Source organism: Brassica napus, chromosome C2 (genome assembly GCF_020379485.1).
Source record: "Brassica napus cultivar Da-Ae chromosome C2, Da-Ae, whole genome shotgun sequence".
Taxonomy (NCBI): domain Eukaryota; kingdom Viridiplantae; phylum Streptophyta; class Magnoliopsida; order Brassicales; family Brassicaceae; genus Brassica; species Brassica napus.
This window is the reverse complement of record NC_063445.1, coordinates 38,858,332-38,874,137: the sequence shown is the minus strand read 5'-3', so window position 1 is coordinate 38,874,137 and position 15,806 is coordinate 38,858,332. Positions and strand designations below refer to the sequence as shown.

General features: G+C 33.9%; 1 protein-coding gene and 1 long non-coding RNA gene across 11 annotated transcripts; one reads left to right on the top strand and one right to left on the bottom strand.

Moving 5' to 3' along the window:
* The first annotated feature begins 4,336 nt into the window (after positions 1–4,336).
* Positions 4,337–6,705, top strand: LOC111198022 (uncharacterized acetyltransferase At3g50280-like). 2 transcript variants are annotated; one of them, XM_022696325.2, is made up of 3 exons: positions 4,337–4,909; positions 4,982–5,027; positions 5,683–6,705. In XM_022696325.2, exons 1-3 carry the CDS (start codon positions 4,575–4,577, stop codon positions 6,577–6,579), a joined length of 1,278 nt encoding a protein of 425 aa, XP_022552046.1. In that variant the 5' UTR covers positions 4,337–4,574; the 3' UTR covers positions 6,580–6,705. The 2 variants fall into 2 exon arrangements, with proteins under 2 accessions (XP_022552046.1, XP_022552045.1); XM_022696324.2 differs by having other exon boundaries at positions 4,370–5,027.
* Positions 6,706–8,879: 2,174 nt separating this feature from the next.
* LOC111202972 lies at positions 8,880–12,642 on the bottom strand. 9 transcript variants are annotated; one of them, XR_002655976.2, is made up of 5 exons: positions 12,548–12,642; positions 12,097–12,150; positions 9,861–11,867; positions 9,674–9,780; positions 8,880–9,198 (listed from the first exon to the last, which is right to left on the bottom strand). It is a non-coding gene; the product is annotated as an uncharacterized LOC111202972 (long non-coding RNA). The 9 variants fall into 9 exon arrangements; XR_002655975.2 differs by having other exon boundaries at positions 12,389–12,576; XR_002655978.2 differs by having other exon boundaries at positions 9,861–11,100; positions 11,779–11,867; positions 12,097–12,566.
* Positions 12,643–15,806: the final 3,164 nt, after the last annotated feature.

The window sequence follows — 15,806 nt, the reverse complement described above, 5'->3', positions numbered from 1 at the left end:
GGATTTCCCTCCCTAAACAAAAAATGCCCACCTATCAGACATATCTATATTATTATTTGCAAAGTGATTTTCACATTCGAAATTTCACTTTAGAAGTTAAGTGATTAATATCGTTTATACTTTTAGTGAATAAATATATAAAGTTGCCATATTTTTTTGTTAAAATAAGAGTTAAATCCGGATCTATTAAAGACACATACCTAACCCCTGGTTGGGAGGTGCAGCCCACAACATGCTCTCTTCCGGGTATTCATACGGACGTATCCGCAGCCGTGTTGAGCAGAACAATGTGACTTAGTTTCCACAGCAGGAAACCTGAAATGTATTTGCATCCAAAGCTCGTCCACTACCACAAGGCCCGCTCTTAAAGTAGCCATACAAATAAAAAAGAATTTAAAATTTATTTGATTAGATAGAAGATTAAAATAATATAAATATAAATTATCAAAATATAAATATATATTTAAAAATAACAAGATAATTTATAAATATATGTGTTGTTATCCAAAATATATCCTTTAATAAAAAGTTAAAATTCAAAAACAAAAACACATAAATAAATATTATCTTAATTTTACATAACTGAGAAGTAAATATTGAGTGATTTCTAACATTTTTTTATTAATAATGAATATAGCATACAAATAAATTTTCAAAAATCATAATAAGTAAAAATATTCAAATGAAAAAATAAATAATAATTTATCATTATTGTCTTAAATTAATAATACATGTACTAATAAATAGTTATAAAATATGCATGTCCGCATGTGCGGAAAATATCCTTAGTATATATTCACATACGTATCTCAAACATAAATATTTCTTTTAAATTTAAATTAACTATTTAATCTCTATAATATTATTTCAGAAGTCAGTTTCGTTAACTGCAACAATACCTTTAATAATTAAGTTATTATTATAATTGCGATTATTGATTTTTATTTTTATTAATAATTTTTTGTAACGACATTATTATCATAAAAGGAATTTTATAATAAAAAAAGAAATATCTTTAAAACTAAAATATACAATAATTTTATATATTTAAAACATGTGATTTAATAAATCATGTGTTTTCTTATTCTTATTTACATGTTTCCTCATACATTTAAACCATTTCCTTATTTTTAGGTATTTTCTTAATAAAAAAAAGAAACTAAGTTAGTTATGAAAATATATAAGAATTATCTTTTTTTCTTATTTACTAATTTTATATTTTGTGGAATTAAATTCATACGTTAGGAAGGAAAACTACAAATATTACGTTAGTTAATTGTTTAACTATACAATTTCCTATGTTATTTAATAAATTTTGAACATTATAGATATCGTCTAATTCTACACGTCTCTGAAAGATCGATGAGCAAGCCAAGTTTCTCTTATTTGATATTCTTGCCGAACATCTTGTACTGAAAAACTGCTTCTGAATAATAAAATATTACCCAAATTATTATGTTTTAGCTAGTTTTTTCGTAAATATTCACACTCGTGTCCGAACGTACATCACTTCACTTATAAATAAGTATTCTATTACTTTATTTGTAATGGTTATATTCTATTAAATGCCTGATGTTATCTTTTTCGTTTTTCTATAAATTTAAGCATTTATAAATAAAATAAAATTTATAATGAATTAAGTATTTTGATAAAATATTTATAGACTCTTAAAATTATTTTAAAATCTTATAAAATGATTTGGCAAGCCTTTATACATGATTTTAAAAATTTTTTATAAGTGATTTTTATAACTGAATTTATAAATCTGTATACACACTTTTTATAAATAATATCACAAATTATATAAATAATCTATAAATTATGTATGATTTTGTTTTCAAAAAAATAAGTATGTATTACAATGTTCTGTATACCAATTTAAAGCCATTGTATTGGTTCCTATAATTTTTTTAATAAGGTTGTATAATTATAATTATTTGATTGGTAAGAGGAAATTGATGAGAGATTATATACACTTTCCATAATTCTTAAGTAGTTATTATAAATCATTTTGTGTTGGATATTTATTAAGTGTTTTTAATTGATTTTTAAATTACTTATTTTCTCTTGATTAAAATAAATACAAAATGAAAAAAATTATCCAATCAAATTAGGAAAATGTTCTGAAACTTATGATTTCTACTTTGTCACTGTTTCCTGCGGTTTTTTCCAATACACGTGTATTCAAAGGGAGGTATTTCAGGAATGCATCACCCATGGAACTCATTAGATCGTACTCGTCATCTTACGGTTGGCGCATTATTCTCTCTGCTAAATCTCTTGTTAGCAAAGGACTAATCAAAATGGTGGAATCAGGATCATCTATCTCATTATGGAATGATCATTGGCTTCCTTCCACTCTCCTGGGAATAACAAATAAAAATCAACACAATCTTTACCCGGAACTAACAGTCGATTCTCTCATCGATGGAATATTTAGAACATGGAATTTATAGGTTATTTGGACTATGGCGGACCCGCAAGATATTAAAATTATTGAAAGTACTCCTTTAAGTCGATTTCATACGGAAGATCGGATGGATGGCATTTTACAAACAATGACAGATACACGGTTAAATATGGATATCAAGTGGAGCGAGTGTATCCGGACAGAGAAAGAATACCACCTGTGTATGGTCCTTCGGTCACCCCACTGAAGGCTTTCTGCTGGAAAGTATGCTGCCCCCACCTAAGATGAAATATCTTTTTATGGCAACTGCTGACAAGATGCATAACGGTTAAGAAAAAATTGAGGTCAAGAGAAATGCATAGGGATAAAATTTGCAACCGATGTAGAGCTCCTGAGGAGTCCATAAATCATGTTTTCTTTGAATGTCCACTGACGATCAAATCTGGGCACTTACACGAATCCCAACGAGTCCAGATATATTTTCCATTCAATCATTGTTTACGAATATGAATCATTTATTTGGAGAGTTTCCCCGAAAATGGAAAATAATCATTTTGCATGGATTTTATGGTTTATATGTAAAGGAAGAAACAATAAAGTATTTAGCAATTTAGATATGGATCCGAGAGATACCTCAAATTGGCAGAGTAACTGGGCTGAAGGACAAAATTCTCCAATACAGGGAATAAATCATATCAGGGAATAAATTCTCCATCGATAGTACCGACTATTACCAGGTAGATGGTGCTTTACTGACGGATCTTGGAAAAATCATGATATATATTCAGGGAAAGGGTGGTATAGTATCTTAGAAGGTTTTGATGGATTAATGGGAGCAAGGAATACAATAACGAGTCAGTCGCCACTACATTTGGAGATAGAGGCTCTTATATGGGCAATGGAGTGCATGAGGAATCTTAGACAGTTTTCGGTAACATTTGCAACGGATTGTTCTCAGTTGGTGAAGATGGTTTCTGAACCAGAGGAGTGGCCAGCCTCTGCAAGTTATTTGGAAGACATAACATTTTTGAATAGAAGTTTCAACAGCTCAGAGATCATTCATATACCACGGACGCAGAACTCAAAGGAGGACAGTCTCGCACGTTGTGCAAGGAAACAACCGCCATTTGTCATTCATATGGATGCAGAGCTACCGGTGTGGTTTGAAGAATCTACATGAGTCACTTACACGAATCCCAACAAATCCGGATATATTTTCCATTAAATCATTGTTTACGAATATGAATCATTTATTTGGAGAGTCTCCTCGAAAATGGAAGATCATCACTTTGCATGGATTCTATGGTATATATGTAAAGAAAGAAACAATAAAGTATTTAGCAATTTGGATATGGATCCGAGAGATACTCTCAAATTGGCAGAGTAACTGGGCTGAAGGACAAAATTCTCCAATACATGGAATAAATCATATCAGGGAATAAATTCTCCATCGATAGTACTGACTATTACTAGGTAGATGGTGCTTTACTGGCGGATCTTGGAAAATCAGGATATATATTCAGGGCAAGGGTGGTATAGTATCTTAGAAGGTTTTGATGGATTAATAGGAGCAAGGAATACAATAGCGAGTCAGTCGCCACTACATTTGGAGATAGATGCTCTTATATGGGCAATGAAGTGCATGAAGAATCTTAGACAGTTTTCGGTAACATTTGCAACAGATTGTTTTCAGTTGGTGAAGATGGTTTCGGAACCAGAGGAGTGGCCAGCCTCTGCAAGTTATCTGGAAGACATAACATTTTTGAAGAAAAGTTTCAACAGCTCAAAGATCATTCATATACCACGGACGCAGAACTCAAAAGCGGTCAGTCTCGCACGCAGTGCAAGGAAACAACCGCTGTTTGTCGTTTATTGGATGCAGAGTTACCGGTGTGGTTTGAAGAATCTACATAAGTCTGTTTATGTTGCTGATAAAAAAAAAGAATACGCGTAAACAAAAATTATTTAAAATGATTTTTCTTGGGCTGTTTTTATGGTCAAAGTCTCCTTAAAAAAAATTCCAATAAGTTTTCACAATATCCAAAGTAGACGAAGCAAAACGGCAATTCTCAAGTTTGAAAACCAAAAGGGATATCTACTCTACTTATATTAAGCGATGTAAGACCTTACGCTTCAGAAATTTGAGCTAGAAAAACCTTTCATAATGAATTCTTCACCATCAGTGAAAATCGTCTCAAAATGCTTCGTGAAACCCAAAACAATCCTTGAAGAATCAAAGAAACCATACTATCTATCCCCATGGGACTTCGCAATGCTCTCTGTTCACTACATCCAAAAAGGTCTTCTCTTTCAAAAGCCACTTCATTCCACCGACACCCTGCTTGATAAGTTAAGGGAGTCTCTCGCCATCGCTCTCGTCCACTTCTACCCTCTCGCTGGTCGCCTCTCAGCACAAATAAACGAAAACACCAAATCATACTCTGTTTTTGTGGATTGTAGCAATAGCCCTGGTGCTGGATTTATCTACGCCACCTCTGAGTTATGTCTAGCAGATATTGTTGGTCCTAAGTATGTTCCTTTAATTGTTCACTCTTTCTTTGACCACAACAGGGCCGTCAATCATGATGGACGTACCATGAGCCTCTTGACAGTCCAGGTTGATATTAATTCCTTGTAGAAAGAACTTTTAGACTTTTTATATTTTTTATTCATATAGAAATCAAATGAATCCCTCCAAACCGTACATACTACTTTCATCGAATACGGCTTTCCACGTAATTCTATATGTATCTATGAAATCGAGTATGAAATTTTGCTTACTCACTTTTAAATTGAGTATCCGTTTTCTTCATTTTCCTGCTAAAATTGTAAATTTTGTATTTTACATATCCATACGATTGGGTCCTAAGATTTCAGAAATAGTGTAAAAATAAGTGCTGGGGTTGCGCGTTTTTAGAGAGTATACAAATGTTTCAAAGAAAACAATGCTTATATCTGTTTATCAATTTATTTACTTATCACTTCCATGTGTTTCGATACAGTTTTGTTTTGGTTCGGAATCAATCAACTTTATGAGTATGTGACAGTATTCAAAGAATTGAGATTTTAGTCGATTTATTCCCTTCTTGTTTTCTTTGTTTAATACTGTTCCAGTTCGGATTTGACTATAAGAAAGTAACTAAAATTAAAGAAAAATGTTGTTTTAATCTAATTATTTTCTTTCTTTCATTTTTTGGATTGTTTCAGTTTGATTTGATCCAGTTAAACTAGATTAGACATTAACAAATTGGTGGGTTTGTGCACTTGGTTAGGTCACAGAATTGGTAGATGGAATTTTCATAGGACTGTCGATAAACCACGCAATGGGAGATGGCACTTCGTTCTGGAACTTCTTCAGTGCCTGGTCCGAGATATTCCAAGCACAAGAGAGCAACAAAACCGATGAATTGTATCTTAAGAATCCACCAGTCTTAAAGCGTTATATCCCTCAAGGATATGGTCCTCTCTTCAGCCTTCCCTATAGCCATCCTGATGAATTTATCAGAACTTACGAATCCCCAATTCTCAAGGAGAGAATATTCTGTTTCTCATCAGAAACAATCAGATTGCTAAAGGCAAAGATTAACCAGGTATGTGGAACAACCTCAATCTCATCTTTTCAATCGCTAACCGCGGTTATATGGAGATGCATAACTAGGGCTCGAAGATTACCTATCGAACGAGAAACAAGTTGTAGACTTGCTGCGGACAACAGGGGAAGGATGTATCCTCCTCTTCCCCGGGATTACTTTGGAAATTGTCTCTCTGCTTTGAGGACGGCTGCAAAAGCAGGTGTGCTGTTGGAGAATGATCTTGGATGGGCTGCTTTGAAAGTGCATCAAGCTGTAGCTGATCATACAAGTGAAAAGGTAACTATAATGATTGATCAGTGGTTGAAGTCACCTTTTATCTACCATATAGATCGGCTATTTGAACCAATGAGCGTGATGATGGGAAGCTCACCGAGGTTTGACAAGTATGGTTGTGAATTTGGGATGGGAAAAGCACTGACACTTAGAAGTGGTTACGCGCATAAGTTTGATGGCAAAGTTTCGGCTTACCCGGGAAGAGAAGGAGGAGGAAGCATAGATCTGGAGGTTTGTCTTGTTCCACAGTTTATGGAAGCTTTAGAATCAGATGAAGAGTTCATGTCTCTTGTTTATTTTTGATAACTTAAGAATTTCTTCCAAGTTTCTCAACATTTGCAAACTGCTTATCACCTTATTATCTCCTGCTAGTCACCTCAATATGTTTACCATCATTTTTATTGAAGTTTAATTAACCATTTAATTTTATTTTGTTTACCAATAAATTGTTGATGGAATAACCGGCAATCATGCGTCTTTGCTTTATTTATTTACAAATGTAAAATTCATATTTTACCAAAATATAATATGTAAACTTCATCTTTGAGATATGCAAAGTGCGGAATATATTACGCAAAACCTACACACATGCCAATAAAATCTGAATTTTCTAACCATTTAAGACGTTTACGTGTTGACAAGTGGAGGCAGGACCATCTTGAACATAAAACTAAAATCATTTCTAGAAAAAATTCTATAACTTTAAATATATAATTTTTTTATTCTAAAAAAGAATTTCAAAACTTTAAATTTGAAGTTTTGAGAACTAAAACTCTATATTAAAGTTTCACTACTCAAAAATTCAAATTCAAATTTTCACATTTTTATTTGCATTTTGACCATTACAATTACACATCATATTTATGATTCTTATTTTGAAATGCACTAATTGATAATATATGGGGCATTATGGAAATAACTTTTTGAAATAATTTGGTATTTTACTTGTAGTTTAATATTTAATAATGTATATCTATTTATAATTTTATATACTAGTATAAAATTTTATTAATTAATATTGATGTAATATTTATATATAAGTGCTAGTTCTTCATAAAAGTTTTATAAATTTAAATTAATTATGAAAAATATAAGGACTATAGTATTAAATAAAAATAAATTTCAAGCTAAAGTCGAAGTTTTGCTTTTGGAGAAGAACACCTTTAAACTTTAAATATAGAGTTTTGCAAACTTCAAAATAGAGAATCTTTTTGGAGGTGCTCTAAGGAAAATGGTGTTTTATGAAAGTGATAAAACTAACAACAACAGGAATCAATGTCGGAAAATTCTCGAGAAACCTTTCTAAAATAAAAAATAAAAATACAGAAAACTAAAACTTTGTATTTTAAGAGTAGTACACGATAAGCTCCTCGGAAAGGATCATTCAATCTCTCGAACAGACGATTCCCGAGCATCGAAACAACCAAGCGAGCATCGTCTGACTCGCCATAGGGAATGTTGCAATGATCGACCCAACTCGCCATCGGGCGAGTTAGAGAGAGCTCATCCAACTCGCCCAATGGCGAGTTGGTCCGTTCAGCCCAACTCGCCATTGTGCGAGTTGAACAAACATAACCCAACTCGCCCAATGGTGAGTTGGGACCATGTAAACCAACTCGCCATTGGGCGAGTAAACCAACTCGCCATTGGGCGAGTTGGAGAAGCATCCTCTAACTCGCCAAAATGACTAGTTCGACCGTGTAAACTAACTCGCCATTGGGCGAGTTGGAACAGCCATGTTCAGCTCGCCTAAGGGCGAGTTTGATCAACCACAATTCTTCTCAGCCCATTGCCACAGCTTCCTCTTTCGAGCCTCGACTGAATTGTCTCTTGTTTCGTCTCGATCAGAGTTACCGTTGGACTTTACGATTAAAACCGCAAATACTTGTTTTCTCGTAAAAGTTCAAATTGATCGTTTAAAACGGCAACGGTTAACTTAACACCTTAGTTGTTTTCATTATATGGTCAATTTGAATTGTTTAAAATCGACATCATACCGAAGGTTACATTTGGATAAAATCGTAAAAATGTTCAAAGTCGCAAAACGGCTCGAAAGATCTAAAGCGTGGCTAAAAGCCCACTTACGATTTTTAATGAAATTAAGCCCAAGGTTACTATACGGTGTATTTATTATTTGCAGGAGAAAATAAATGTCAAGTCTCGAAGATAAATGTTAAGTTTCCGAAGATAATCATGAAGATCGAAGAAAATGGAATATTTCCGCAAGATGATAAACTCGACTTGGGGCAGAGAAGGAAACGGAAAACCGACCTTGGAGGCATATATTAGGGGAGCCGAGGCAAGGAGCACGAGGACAATTCTTTTAGACTTAGAACTCTCTGCACTTAGAAACTTTAGGCATTATTCCCGACATGTTCTGTTTCTATGACTGACATTCGATTACTAGACAAAGTCGCAAAGGCGGTTCGATCTCTTGTTCTACTGTTTCAATCGAACTACGTTCGGTTTGATCCTCGAATGGCTGCCTTTCATAAGGTTCGGTCCGAAATCAATCAAAACCTTTTTCATATCTTTTTTTTTTGTCTTCTGTTATCGAGCTGCGACTCAACTAGGTTTTTAGGTTTTAGGTTGCTAGAACTATGTAACTCGCATACAACTCTTGCGGCCGAAGATTTTATAATCTTTTGTAACAATCGCAACGTTCTTACGCAGATTCTAAATAAGATATAATTTTCCAATAAATTTTTTTTGTTATCTTTTCATATTTTTCCGCATTTGTTTAATCACTTGCCGTTGGCTCTCGCAGAGAATCCAGGACCTTAGAGAAAGTTAGAGTTTCCTTGCTTTCCTTAATTTACGGAAATCGACCGTACGAATTTTGGTTCCCACATTTGTCCTTCTTGTTCTTACGTGCTTGCCATTGTACTATCCGTAAGTTGCTCGGTACTGTTAAACTTCCTCCTACAATAATTCAACAGCTTTTTAATCATTCAGACAAAAAAACAGATTGTTAAACAGATCCCAAGCGAGATCAATACGGATCAGGAGATAAAAAAAACCCCAAGCGAGAGGTGAAGCTGAATCAGCATGGAAGTAGAGAACATTCCCATACGGATCAATATGGATAAGCTAAAGTACAAGAGCTTCATCAAAAATCAATGAATCAAAGATACTATTAGCGCTTGTAAGAGAAAAAAGGCACATAAACTAAAGCTTCAACTGAACTGAAGGATCCACAAATTCCCCAAGTTTATGTTTCACAATAGACTAAGATCTGAAGCTAAAGGTTCAAGCTTTTCCCCTTTAATGGAAGACTCAAGCTCGAGCACACCATAAACACACACAAACCAGCGGCAAACTACAAGTCTACAACAGTTCCATCAAACTCAATCTATCTATAAGCTAAAAAAACAATACTTTGAGCGCTCGTAAGAACCTGAAATTATGGATTGGATTGAAGGTTCACAGTTCTTTGGCTGCTTCCAGATTCTTCTAATTCATTTGGACTTGATCAAATAATAACCATCTCACATTCGCCATTATCTACAAATACATTTGTACTGTTAAATACATCTCAACTAACAGCAACAAATCATGCTAATCAACAGACAAAATCTTTATACCTTCATCATCAAGTAGGTAACCATGTATCCACGAACGTGTACACAATAGAGCCTGGACATTACTAGGCAACAATCTACTTCGATACTTGCTTATAACCTGAGAACCAATACTAAACGAAGATTCAGAAGCGACTGTAGTTAACTAGTTATAGGAATGCTAAGAACGTCCATTGCCATATATGTCAGAGCGCCAAAACGATATATGTTTTCATTCCAATACTGCAGAACATTCAAATTATGATGACTCTTTATATCTAACTTTGTATCCTCTAAATACATATCCAAAGCTGACTTTCCTTCTTCCATATAGTCTAGAACATCATAAAAATCGAATTGATCATGTATCATTTAAAGAGAAGAGATCAAAGATTATTTGACACTTAAACGAATGATTATATAATCAACAAACATAAATAAAATAACTCAACAAACTTACATCTTGTACATCCAAGTTCCCTCTTCCTCTTTTAGCAACACGAGAATCTACTCTTGTTGAGCTCACAACAGGAGTTAAAGAATACTTTTTCCTATACTCTTCAAAAAGCTTATAAAGCTTATCCTTAAGGTGTTTAATCTTCTCTTTCGAAGTGAAGGGATCAAGATCATCATAACAACGCTTCAAAAGTCTAAATTTCATCCTAGGATCTAAGACAGCCCCCAATGCTAGAATAACACTATACTGCTCCCAATATTTATCAAACTTTATTCTCATCTTAGAAATCATCTCTCTAATGATGCTATCTTCATTGCTCCTATTCACTTTTAACAAACATTGAATCTTCCAAATATGTCCAAAGTATAAGTTAAATGTATTGTAACTTGTCCCAGACAGTAGAGTGGTAATACAGTAAAAAGGCATCAAAATCTAGTGGATAAGCTTTGCCCTCTTCCACTCTTGACTCGAAGGACAATATCTGTAGCTTTTATCAACCACTTTGAACCTATTTAAAGCACGCTCATACTTTAAAGCTTTCTCAAGCATTAAATAAGTTGAATTCCATCTATGCTGAACATCCAAAGAGAAGACAGATTCTTCATCACCTTCTATACAATCAGAGAGTGCAATCCTTCTAGCTGTTGAAGCTTTGAAATCCTTCACAGTATCTCGAATCTTAGACAATGCACCACTAATAAAATCTAAACCATCATGTACTATAAGGTTTAAGATGTGAGCACAGCGACGCACGTGAAAAAGAAATCCTCCTTTACACAAGAGATTATCATCCAAATTCAGCATATCCTTCAAAATATACAATCGTTAGCTGTGGCATTATCTAATGTCAAAGTAAACACTTTTTTTCTCAATTCCCCACTCTTTCAAGCATTCATGAATTTTACTAGCTAAAACATCATCGGTGTTTGGAGGAAGCAAATCACAAAATGACAAAATTTTGCTATGCAATACCTACTTCTCATCTAAATAATCTGCAGTCAAGACTATATATCCATCTCCTGAGATAGAAGCAGTCCAACAGTCAGAGGTTAAACATATCCTACTAGGAATTTTATTCTAACCCGGACTTCAGTTTTTGCTTCTCTTTCTCCCAAGTTTTAACCACGTCAGGTGCAGCAATGTTCCTAGTATAACACTTATAATCCGGGTTTAAATAACTAAAATAATCCCTGAGTTCCTCATATTCAACTGAACGGAAAGGAAGGTTATGCCAGATAATTACTCTACTAAATTTTCCCTAGCAACTTTGTCATCAATCTTCTTCTCTTTTCTTTCACCATCTAGTCCAAGGGAGCATTTCCCAGAGTGACGTTTCAGGTTAGAAGTTCCACAATTTCTAAACCACAAATAGTTTTTGGGGCATTTCTTACAATATGCTCTCTCTTGACCATTCTCATCTTTTCCTATTGTAAAGTAGTCCCATGCTTTTGATCTTCTAGTTCTTTTTGAATGAGAAGAACTTACAAGCGGATATTGTGACCCACTTGATGATTGTCCACCATTAGGTCCACCACCACCACCATTTGGAAGACATTCTTTATCATTGTCCATCACTTTTAGACACAAATAATGTAAAACCAAATCAATTTTAGACTAATATCACTTTCATAGACTCTCATCGACCAAAGCATCAATTTTAAAAGCACCCATAATCAAAACTAAACACATAATTAACACTAAAACCACAAGAATGATCAAACGAAAACCCCACAATCATAAACAAAAGACACATCTTCAGTTGGCAGAACAAGAAATGGATAAAGTCCAGTTATGTTTTGATACCTCTGTCAAAGCAAAAGCAAGAGCTCTATCTGATCTCTCTTCTCAGCTAAAGGCCTACATACAAAATAAGAACAAGCAATAACTCAGAATAAGAAAAAAAAAAAAAAAACTAAGTAAGAGAGCATGCCTCAAAGACTCATAATAATAAAGAACATGAATCTACTGCAATCAAATCCCAGCAAATCCAACAAACACATAATAAGGAACATGAATCTACTGCAATCACATCCCAGCAAACCAAAAAAACACAGCTCGTAATCTACTGCAATCAAATCCCAGAGACCAATCCAACCTCAGCATACAGAGCTCGGAATCTACGTAATACAAAGCTCAGTCCAAGAAACAAAACACAGAGACCAATCATAAATCATATACATGAGCAATCTAAGAAAGCCCAGCAGAGATCAAGAACTTTCAAAGAAAAAAATTAAGATCTAGAAACTAATCTCACAACGAAAGGGGATGAAATCGAGAGGGTCGCAGATTTTCTTTCATATATAAATACAAATAAATAAATTAAAAAATAAAATACTTTTTTTATAGTTTTGAATAATATGTTTTCAAATTTGAACTCTTTTATAAAAAAATTTCGAAACTTTTTTCCTAATTTCTTTTTTAAATTTTCTTTTTGAAATTTGAAAATGTTTTTTGAAACTATTTTTATATTTTCATATTTATTTTTTTTTATTTCTAAAATTTTAAACATGACTCCTAAAAACCCAACCCTTATCTCTAAACCCTAAAACTAGATTAGTTAACCCTAGGGGTATAAATATATATTTACTTCTTTAATGAAAGATTTTGGTCATTCTGATTCTTGTAGGCTATATTTGTGACAAAAACAATTAGAGCTATCCTCGAAAAATTTTCTAAGTTTATATATTTGTTAGTTATTTATAAAAGTTTTATAAATTTAAATTAACTATGACAAATATAAGGTATATAATATAAAATACAAACAATTTTGAAATTGAATTTGAAGTTTTCGTTTTGGAGAAGAACACCTTTAAACTTTAAATATAGAGTTTTTCAAACTTCAAAATAGAGAGTCCTTTTGTAGATGAAGATGTTTTATGAAAATGGTAGAACTAACCATAACAGAAACGAAGCCAATACATATGAATTTTCTACAAAAAGAGTTCTTGACTTGTTATTTAGCTTACAAACTTTTTCCAATTTTTTTGTTTCTCAATAAGCTAAAGACATCTTGACTTGTTATTTAGCTCTCACGTTCAAGGATCTATACACAGCATAAAAAACCTTTCAATGAAAGTCCTTAACTCTTTAGTGTTTCCTTATTCATAAGAAACTCGAAACCTTTTTGCAAAAGCTCTCTTTTTTCTTCTGTCAACTTTCTATATTATTAAGCTAACCAAGATATTACATAGTTTTGTTTACATGTTCTAGCTTTTTTAGCCAAGCCGTCTACATTATGTAATAGTGATCTACTAGCATAGTGAAAAGTGAAATTATAAGACTTTGAGATACAATGGACGTCTCGCACAGTAGAGGAAACCTCAGTGTGCCGAGCCTTTGTGATGGTTTTTCCAGCTAAGCACTGGTGTAACTCATCTATGAGCTTCTTGCAATCGCTAATGAAGGCAACGTTACGATATTGAAGCCTTCGCATCTGCTGAGTCGCCATTAACAACGCAACTGCTTCTGCTTCAATTGGAGAGTTTGTAGGGATTATAGAAGAGGAGCCTTGAAGTTTTTGGATGCCTTCTTTACTATGCAAGGACCATCCTATACCTCCTCCTTCTTTTTCATTTTTCCAAGAAGCATCAACTAAACAATAATATTCAGCAGATTATGAAATTATTTCTGGAATTGAACACCAATGCTGAATGGATGATGCATGTTGCTGCGGCTCTTGTTCTTCTTGTTCTAGAGCTTGATTCCAATCGTGATGATCTCGCAAAGCTCCATGAATCACTTGCAAAATGTGCTCTCTTTGCTGTTGGAAATATATTTTATCTCTCATCTTCCAAAGTCGCCAGCCTACATGAAAATTTAGCAGCTCAGAACGGTCATGTCTTGCATTAGACATCATTGCATTTAAATTTTGAAGTAGGGAGACAGAGGTTTGATTTTGAGCTATCATAAAGTTTGTAGGAGTTAAAGACCAAATCTCCTTAGAAACTCTGCAATGAAACAGCATATGGTTCAGCGTTTCGACCTCTTCTCCACACGTTTGACAAGTATCATCCACTTGCATTCTCCTCCTGAGCTTTGCCGTCACTGGAAGGCTGTCATGAGTGACTCTCCACCAGAAGTTCTTGAGTTTGGGTGGCAGGTTTAATTTCCGCAAAGCCGAGCAACAGTTTTTAATCTCAGTTGAGATTCCATTCTGTCTTAGATCTTCCTGTAATCCTGCCACTGAGCTTTGTCTTCGAAGATGACTGATGTCACTCAAATTACCCTAAAGAGTGAATTACTCTCTCAAATAAGAGGTTCAGTTGTACTACTTAGAGATCGAATTCTCAGGGAGTTAGGGAACCTAATAAATCTAATTAAGTTGATTAAGCTAGGTTGATTGTGATTAAATGTAAAAGACAGGTTTGTAGCAAGTTAATTGTTCGATCGATTGATTGGGGTTTTGGTACTTAGATGAAAGTAGCTAGACTTAGGGTTTTTATTCAGGTAATCAGGATTATATTCCTACAGATGCCTAATAAGTTGTATGCATGATATTATAGAGCTCAATGATATCACTCAAATTACCCTAAGAAGTGATTTATACTCTCTCAAATAAGAGGTCGAGTTGTAGTACTTAGGGATCGAATTCACAGGGAGCTAGGGAACCAATTAGATCTAATAGTTAAAAAGCAGTAAATAAAGCAGTAAATAAATATAGCAAAGCCGTAAATAAAGCAGTAAACAAGTTGAACAAGACAATTGTTCAGCTTGGCAGAGAGTTGTTTGATGGAAGTATGGTTTGCTAGATCTAGGGTTTCTATTCAGGTTATCAGGAATATAATGATATAGAGGCTAATTGTTGCCTGCAAGATATTATAGAACTCAACTGGGAGTACAAATCTAACAACTTACGTTGTATAGACAGTCTAATATACATATCTTGGATCTCAACTCTCGTTTATTGATCACAAGAAAGTTCGATCGATTATTCTATAGGAATATCGATCGATACACCTTTCGCAATATCGATCGATTAATCTATTGGATCATCGATCGATATCACTTCTAGCAAGCTCTACGATCAGGTTGATTATGTGTCCACTAGGGTTCCTAAATCAACTCTCGTATGTTTCAAGCAATCCTAACTCAATAGAATTCAGTTCAGAGAAAAGACCAAGCTTTGGCAATTGTGCCTAATGATTCTAAGATCAGGGTTCTAGTTCATGACTCTAGAACACAAGCAGTAAGAACAATCCTATGATGAATATCACAACTTAGTAGTTCTATATTTTGGGCTAATTCTTCATAACCTATCTGAACCCTAAACCTAACAGGTGGATCTATTCAGACATGAAGTTTGTCACAGAAATCATAGATGAATAGATGCAAAGCATAAATAATATAAAATCAAAACAAATGGAGCTCTGACGGAGTTCCTACCTTCTCTCCTAACTAAGAGAAACAATAGAATAAAGCTTAGATAGCGTGTAGCCGTCAACAATGGATTATAAATAACATAAATATGGTTTCTGGTCGTCCATGGGTATTTTGGTAACTTTGTGTGGCTTCTG